Below are 8,906 nucleotides of genomic sequence, written 5' to 3' on the forward strand. Positions count from 1 at the left end.
GCGAGCTAGAGATAAGAGTTGGCCGGGCCGGCACGAGTCTGGGCCGTCCGTCCCCGGCGCTGCGTTCCGTCAGCGGGGCGAGGTGGCGCAGGAGGGCGGGCGCCACAAGGCAGGGCGGGGCGGGGACGTTCGTCAACGCCAGCTAGCCGACGGGAGTGGCGAAACACGAGTCAATATCCATTGATTGGATTGGATTGGATCGGATGTTTTTGCCCGCCAAGAAATTTACCCTGCCCAGTACATCCTTGGTCTATAGTAGTAGTAAAAGTAAAATACAGTACAGTTGACCGTTTTTCACTCCATCATTGTGTTTTGTTTCCTAGCTCGTACGTTCAGCCTGATGGAGTCTAGTACTAGATTCTACCACCATCGGTAAAAATGGCATGTTCCTGATGGAACTGGCAAAGGGAAGCGCACTCTACTCCGCAAGGATCGACACATGTGATTATCCTAGTCAGTCAAAACACGAGACAATGTTGCACGGGGCTACGGGCTAGCCTTGCCTGCGACGATGGGATAGTCGGGGTGGCACGCCAGCGCGTGCCGTGGGATCTGCTTGGCCACTTTGGGGGGTGGCGTCCCGCCCTGCGTGCGTTTCTTGTCTTCCGGTCGCGACCCTTTTTTACCCCTTCCATCCTCATCCAACGGACGAGACGGTCGCTGCCGTGGGCGTGGCCGTGAGACGAGACGCAGCCCGCAGCCGGCAGGAGAGCCACGTCGCGGCCGCGATAAACAAAGGCCGGCACCGAATCCTGTTGACTTGGACCGCCACCCCCGGCCCGTCGCGCTCGCGCCCTTTATAAGCCTTTCCCTCGCCCCCACACACCTTCGTCTCCCGTCCTCTACCTCCATCCATCCGTCCAGTTTTCAGTTTTCACACTCTCCTGGCTAGCTAGCTAGCTCCTCTCCATCCTCTACAGCGGCTGCGAGACAAACTGAGCCTTTTCCTGCTCGCCCCATCGCCCAATCCGTCTCTACTCTACAGTTGTATACGCGATTAGATGGGGCGCGCGCCGTGCTGCGACAGGACCGGGCTGAAGAAGGGGCCGTGGACGCAGGAGGAGGACGAGAAGCTCGTCGCCTACATCAAGAAGCACGGCCAGGGCAACTGGCGCACCCTCCCCAGGAATGCCGGTAAGCGACTCGGACTCATGCAGCTGCTTGCTCTGCCAAGTTGGTTAGTTAGTTATCCACCGATCGATCCCACACAATAATTAACTGTGTTGCGTCTGGGTGTGTGCAGACCTTGAGCGGTGCGGGAAGAGCTGCCGGCTGCGGTGGACCAACTACCTCCGGCCGGACATCAAGCGCGGCCGCTTCTCCTTCGAGGAGGAGGAGACCATCATCCAGCTACACAGCATCCTCGGCAACAAGTAAGAACTACTCACTTCACATCATTCAACTCGACGTAGTACTAGCTAGGCGTCTCTGTTGCTATAGCAGCAGCAGCAGCTAGGCGTACGGTTTCCTGGCGAGTTTCATTTTGATGTGCTTTTTTGCATGATTGCTCAGGTGGTCAGCCATTGCGGCGAGGCTGCCCGGACGGACGGACAACGAGATCAAGAACTACTGGAACACGCACATCCGCAAGCGCCTCCTCCGCATGGGCATCGACCCCGTCACCCACGCGCCGCGCCTCGACCTCCTCGACCTCTCCTCGCTCCTCAAGCCCGCCGCCTACTACCCCACACAGGCCGACCTCGACACGCTCCGCGCCCTCGAGCCGCTCGCCAACTACCCGGACCTCCTCCGCCTCGCCTCCACCCTCCTCGCAGCCCCGACCACAACCTCCTCGCAGCCCACGACCGAACAGCAGATGCTCCTCCCTTGGCTGATCCAGGCGCAGATGGCGCAGCAGGTATCTCAGGCGCCGCCTCAACATGCCACGGCCGCAGACATGTTCTTGCAGCCCAGCTCGGCGTGCCAAATGCCGGGTCTGGTTCACGCGAACCCCGCGCAGCAACTACACCAGGATCACATGGTGCCCTCTGACTACGGGCAGCTCCCGGGCTACGACAACCAGCTCGAGCTCGACTACGTGCCGGCGCTGATGCAGATGGCGTCAGACACGTCGAACCTGCAGTGGAGCAGCCCGGTCACAAGTAGCAACAACAACAACAACTGCAACGTCGGCTCCGGCGTATCCACGCCGTCATCGAGCCCCGCGGGGCGTGTGAACTCGGCTTCACCGACAACCTTCTGCGCCAACGCGAGCAACATCGACGCCTTCAGCGCCGACGCCGCCGGGCTGTTCGACATGCACCTGTCCGATCTCCTGGATGTGAGCGACTACATGTAATGAAAAATACAAGTACGGGTTCCACCTGCATCTGCATGCATGTGGAAGCTAGGTCGAACAGTTCATCACGTACCGACCGACAGGGGGCAAAACATGCATACGATGATGATCTCGAACGAGAGCCGTTTTTGTACAGGATTGTACCATTTTTATCCAGTTCATGGTCACTGGTTACTGTTAGAAACTTCACTTCTGTTTTTCCTGTTATTCTTATTTCGATCTTCAATTCATTGGTGTGTGTGGTGCATGTCAGTGTGGGGAATCATGGCAAAGGTGGCTTCATATGATTGGTGGAGGCGGCTGCTATCCCTCTCACTTGCATCATATGCTTTGTCTCCAGTGAAGAAAAATAGGGTCACTCCGGTTGCTTTTCTTAGAATGCTACTTTTATTGTCTGTTTGTTCTTGTTCATTCGATTTCTTTAGTTTAATTTTGCTGCCTCTTCTATTTCATTGGTTACTGTACTGCTGAGAATTTAATATAAGTATAATAGAAGAAATCAAAGGGAGGGAGAAAAACCAACTAGAATAAGGACACAAGTAACTGTCAAGTCACTGATGGTCACATGACAAGCAATTATTCTTAAATCGTTGGGAAAATAGACTGGAGTTGGTGTGCAACTTAATCATTGCTGCTGCCTGCTCCGTCTGATCGATGAGCGACCAACAGTTACCCGATCGACCACATATGTATTTGTTTTTCTGTAAGTCAAAGAGAAATCTATGGCAATGGATTAATTAGCAAGCTTCATCAAAGTTTACATTCCTCGTAATACTATATGTTGTAGTTGTAGTTTGATATATATAACCGTCTTGTTTGGGTATGGTCAGGTCAACACACACAACTCGTACAAGGCTGCATGAGCCTAGGTCGTGGTACACCTCCAAGGCCAATGTGTGTAGTGTACGTACACACATACCAAAGTAACTCAATGTATGCATGCATTCTTAGTTATACGTATGGCATATCATTATTTCCGTACGTATTTAAGGCCTTAACTGGAAAAAACATTAGATTAATGAGGCCATGACCTTGTCTTCAAATGCATTATGTAATTATGTACGCATAATATGTTTGCTCAAATGGAGCCATTGTCCGTCGAGCTCATTATTCAACAACAACTTTGATGAACAAACATGCATTGGATATGTTACAGAGGGAGTATATAAGTAGGTACCTTTAGTGGGCCTAGACCTTGTTAAACTACCATGTTTCCTATGAGATCCCTCCGGACACTACCACTCTCTCTATTGTTTCTTCATGACCCCTCATTTTGACCTTAAGATCGACGGTGAATCAATTATCGGCAGCTCACGCACGCCTGGAGCCTACCTGTATTTTGTTTGTCAACCCACAAGCGGTGCAATTGCGACACTACCGATCTCTATCCTGGTCATGACCATCACTGTATTCGTGGGCATCCAGAACCACTTAGACCGAATGTGCTCTTGACTAGTCACGACAGAACCAATGAAATCGTGCTAGACTCCTCCAACCTGCCCATGAGTCGTGAAGATCGGAACGACCATGGATCCCAGGCAAGAGCGGAAACTCATTGCTTTCTCCAACATGATGCCTGGAGTTGGCCAAATAATAAGGAAGACATCACAAGGATCTTAGGCAATCCATAAACGGTGAAGGCGTATTTTACTTTCTAGCTCAATGACCTATCATTTCTAGTTCAAGCATGTAGACTTGCTACCACATAACAAAAGACGGGCCTTCATTCCAAAAAACCTTCCATGTCTCTAACAATCTAAATACTCACATGAACTTTAATCTCCATTTAGAGAGGCAGCCTTTGTTTTCTTCAATATCTATGAATGTCTCTTGTGTGCAGTTGTTTATTCTTTTTTTAAGCGCAAACCGTAGAATAATAGCTCTACTGTAATTTTCATTAAAAATATTTACAAATCAATTACAAGGAGTTTAAGCTTCCAAAATAAAAGCAACTAACCAATACCAGTTCGTGTCACAATCATTTCGTTGAAAATGATTAAACTCTAGCCGATCATCATCAAAGCTGCTATCCAATCTTGCAGAGCCCTTAGGTGCTTTGACTTTATTCTGTACTCCAAGAATTGTAAGTCATACTTTAATTTGAATTTCCTGCAGTTCACACTTGCTACTTCATTTATGAAAACTTTACCATTTCATTAGATCCATATGTTCCAGCATCCTTGTATGATAATTTCCATACCAATCTTGTGGGGGGGGGGTGTTGGGGAACGCAGTAATTTCAAAAATTTCCTACGCACACGCAAGATCATGGTAATGCATAGCAACGAGAGGGGAGAGTGTTGTCTACGTACCCTCGTAGACCGTAAGCGGAAGCGTTATGTCATCGCGGTTGATGTAGTCATACGTCTTCACGATCGACCGATCCTAGTACCGAAAGTACGACACCTCCGCAATCTACACATGTTCGGCTCGGTGACGTCCCACAAACTCTCGATCCAGCTGAGTGTTGAGGGAGAGCTTCATCAGCACGACGACGTGATGATGGTGATGATGATGCTACCGGAACAGGGCTTCGCCTAAGCACTGCTACGATATGATCGAGGTGGATTATGGTGGACGGGGGCACCACACACGGCTAAGAGATCAATGATCAACTTGTGTGTCCATGAGGTTCCCCCCTCCCCCGTATATAAAGGAGTGGAGGAGGGGGAGGGGGTCGGCCTCTCTAGGCGCGCCCCAAGGGAGTCCTACTCCCACCAGGAGTAGGATTCCCCCTTCCCTTTGTTGGTTCTAGCAGAGAATGAAGGAGGAGGAAGAAGGAAGGGGGGGGGCTCCCAATTCGGATTGGGCTTGGGGGGGGGCACCCCCTCCTTTGCTTCTTTTCCCTCTCTTCCACTAAGGCCCAATAAGGCCCATATACCTTCCAAGGGGTTCCGGTAACCTCCCGGTGCTCTGGTATACTCTCGATTTCATCCGGAACCATTCCGATGTCCAAACTGTTGGGGATCGTTGCAGAAATTTAAAAAAGTTCTATGCATCACCAAGATCAATCTATGGAGAGACTAGCAACGAGAGAGAGGAGAGTGTATCTTCATACCCTTGAAGATCGCGATGCGGAAGCGTTACAAGAACGCGGATGAAGGAGTCGTACTCACGGCAATTCAGATCGCGGTTGATTCCGATATAAGCGCCGAACAACGGCGCCTTCGCGTTCAACACACGTATAACCCGGGAATGCCTCCTCCTTCTTGATCTAGCAAGGGGAGAGGAGAAGTTGAGGAAGAGCTCCGACAGCACGATGGCGTGGTGGTGGAGCTTGCGGTTCTCTGGCCGGGCTTCGTCAAGCACTACTACGAAGGAGGAGGTGTTGGGGAGGGAGAGGGCTGCGCCAGGGGAAGGGTGCGGCAGCCCTCCCACCTCCCCTCTATTTATAGGGGCAAGGGAGAGGGGGTGGCTTGCCCCCCAGGCCAAGGGGGGCGCCCCCTTTAGGTTTTCCCCTAAACCCTAGGCGCATGGGCCCTAGGGGGGCTTGGCACCCGGCCCACTTAGGGGCTGGTTCCCCTCCATATTCAGCCCATAGGGCCCTCCGGGCCAGGTGGACCCTCCCGGTGGACCCACGGAACCCCTTCGGTGGTCCCGGTACAATACCGATAAACCCCCGAACACTTCCGGCGACCGAATAAGGACTTCCCATATATAAATCTTTATCTCCGGACCATTCCGGAACTCCTCGTGACGTTCGGGATCTCATCCGGGACTCCGAACAACATTCGGTAACCACATACTAATTCCCATAACAACTCTAGCATCACCGAACCTTAAGTGTGTAGACCCTACGGGTTCGGGAATCATGCAGACATGACCGAGACATCTCTCTGACCAATAACCAACAGTGGGATCTAGATACCCATGTTGGCTCCCACATGTTCCACGATGATCTCATCGGATGAACCACGATGTCGAAGATTCAATCAATCCCGTATACAATTCCCTTTGTCAATCGGTACGTTACTTGCCCGAGATTCGATCATCGGTATCCCAATACCTCGTTCAATCTCGTTACCGGCAAGTCACTTTACTCGTTCCGTAATGCATGATCCCGTGACTAACTGCTTAGACACATTGAGCTCATTATGATGATGCATTACCGAGTGGGCCCAGAGATACCTCTCTGTCATACGGAGTGACAAATCTCAGTCTCGATTCGTGCCAACCCAACAGACACTTTCGGAGATACCCGTAGTGCCCCTTTATAGCCACCCAGTTACGTTGTAACGTTTGGCACACCCAAAGCATTCCTACAGTATCCGGGAGTTGCACAACCTCATCGTCTAAGGAAAAGATACTTGACATAAAAAAGCTTTAGCAGACGAACTACACGATCTTGTGCTATGCTTAGGATTGGGTCTTGTCCATCACATCATTCTCCTAATGATGTGATCCTGTTATCAATAACATCCAATGTCCATGGTCAGGAAACCGTAACCATCTATTGATCAATGAGCTAGTCAACTAGAGGCTCACTAGGGACATGTTGTGGTCTATGTATTCACACATGTATTACGATTTCTGGATAACACAATTATAGCATGAACAATAGACAATTATCATGAACAAGGAAATATAATAATAACCATTTTATTATTGCCTCTAGGGCATATTTCCAACAGTCTCCCACTTGCACCAGAGTCAATAATCTAGTTACATTGTGATCAGTCGAACACCCATAGAGTTTTGGTGTTGATCATGTTTTGCTCGTGGAATAGGTTTAGTCAACGGATCTGCGACATTCAGGTCCGTATGCACTTTATAAATATCTATGTCTCCATCTTGAACATTTTCACGAATGGAGTTGAAGCGACGCTTGATATGCCTGGTCTTCTTGTGAAACATGGGCTCCTTGGCAAGGGCAATAGCACCAGTGTTGTCACAGAAGAGAGTCATCGGGCCCTACGCATTGGGAATAACTCCTAGGTCGGTAATGAACTCCTTCATCCAGATTTCTTCATGTGCTGCCTCTAAGGCTGCCATGTACTCCGCTTCACATGTAGATCCCGCCAAGATGCTTTGCTTGCAACTGCACCAGCTGACTGCCCCACCATTCAAAATATACACGTATCCGGTTTGTGACTTGGAGTCATCCATATCTGTGTCGAAGCTAGCATCGACGTAACCCTTTACGACGAGCTCTTCGTCACCTCCATAAACGAGAAACAAATCCTTAGTCCTTTTCAGGTACTTCAGGATATTCTTGACTATTGTCCAGTGTTCCATGCCGGGATTACTTTGGTACCTTCCTACCAAACTTACGACAAGGTTCACATCAGGTCTGGTACACAACATGGCATACATAATAGACCCTATGGCCGAGGCATAGGGGATGTCACTCATCTTTTCTCTATCTTTTGTCGTGGTCAGGCATTGAGCCGTGCTCAATATCACACCTTGCAATACGGGCAAGAACCCCTTCTTGGACTGATCCATATTGAACTTCTTCAATATCTTGTCAAGGTATGTGCTTTGTGAAAGACCAATGAGGTGTCTCGATCTATCTCTATAGATCTTGATGCCTAATATGTAAGCAACTTCTCCAAGGTCCTTCATTGAACAACACTTATTCAAGTAGGCCTTTATGCTTTCCAAGAATTCTATATCATTTCCCATCAATAGTATGTCATCCACATATAATATGAGAAATGCCACAGAGCTCCCACCCGCTTTCTTGTAAACACAGGCTTCTCCATAAGTCTGTGTAAACCCAAATGCTTTGATCATCTCATCAAAGCGAATGTTCCAACTCCGAGATGCTTGAACCAGCCCATAGATTGAGCGCTGGAGCTTGCATACCTTGTCAGCATTCTTAGGATTGAGAAAACCTTCCGGTTGCATCACATACAATTCTTCCTTAAGGAAACCATTAAGGAATGCCGTTTTGACGTCCATCTGCCATATCTCATAATCATAGAATGCGGCAATTGCTAACATGATTCGGACGGACTTCAGCTTCGCTACGGGTGAGAAGGTCTCATCGTAGTCAACCCCTTGAACTTGTCGGTAACCCTTAGCGACAAGCCGAGCCTTATAGATGGTCACATTACCATCTGCGTTTGTCTTCTTCTTAAAGATCCATTTATTTTTCTATGGCTCACCGATCATCAGGCAAGTCAGTCAAAGTCCATACTTCATTTTCATACATGGATCCTACCTCGGATTTCATGGCTTCAAGCCATTTGTTGGAATCCGGGCCCGCCATCGCTTCTTCATAGTTTGAAGGTTCACCATTGTCTAACAACATGATTTCCAGGACAGGGTTGCCGTACCACTCTCGTGCAGAACGTGTCCTTGTGGACCTATGAAGCTTAGTAGCAACTTGATCTGAAGTTTCATGATCATCATCATTAACTTCCTCTCTAGTCAGTGCAGGCACCACAGAAACATCTTCCTGAGCTGCGCCACTCTCCGGTTCAAGAGGCAGTACCTCATCAAGTTCTACTTTCCTCCCACTTACTTCTTTTGAGAGAAACTCTTTCTCCAGAAAGGATCCATTCTTGGCAAAAAATACCTTGCCTTCGGATTTGAGGTAGAAGTTATACCCAATAGTTTCCTTAGGGTATCCTATGGAGACACATTTTTCCGACTTGGGTTT

The 8,906-nt window shown here is 49.2% G+C and overlaps 1 protein-coding gene across 1 annotated transcript; it reads left to right on the forward strand.

The window, feature by feature from the left end:
* Positions 1–847: 847 nt before the first annotated feature.
* LOC123185135 (transcription factor MYB41) lies at positions 848–2,644 on the forward strand. Its single transcript, XM_044597119.1, has 3 exons — positions 848–1,134; positions 1,244–1,373; positions 1,513–2,644. The coding sequence occupies exons 1-3, from the start codon at positions 1,002–1,004 to the stop codon at positions 2,297–2,299; spliced, it is 1,050 nt and encodes a 349-aa protein (XP_044453054.1). The 5' UTR covers positions 848–1,001; the 3' UTR covers positions 2,300–2,644.
* Positions 2,645–8,906: the final 6,262 nt, after the last annotated feature.

Source organism: Triticum aestivum, chromosome 2A (assembly GCF_018294505.1).
Source record: "Triticum aestivum cultivar Chinese Spring chromosome 2A, IWGSC CS RefSeq v2.1, whole genome shotgun sequence".
In the NCBI taxonomy this organism is placed as follows: Eukaryota; Viridiplantae; Streptophyta; class Magnoliopsida; order Poales; family Poaceae; genus Triticum; species Triticum aestivum.

Coding starts and splice junctions, on each gene's coding strand:
- LOC123185135 (XM_044597119.1), top strand. CDS start 1,002: ATGGGGCGCGCGCCGTGCTGCGACAGGACCGGGCTGAAGAAGGGGCCG. Junction 1,135..1,243: donor CACCCTCCCCAGGAATGCCG/GTAAGCGACTCG, acceptor GGGTGTGTGCAG/ACCTTGAGCGGTGCGGGAAG. Junction 1,374..1,512: donor CACAGCATCCTCGGCAACAA/GTAAGAACTACT, acceptor ATGATTGCTCAG/GTGGTCAGCCATTGCGGCGA.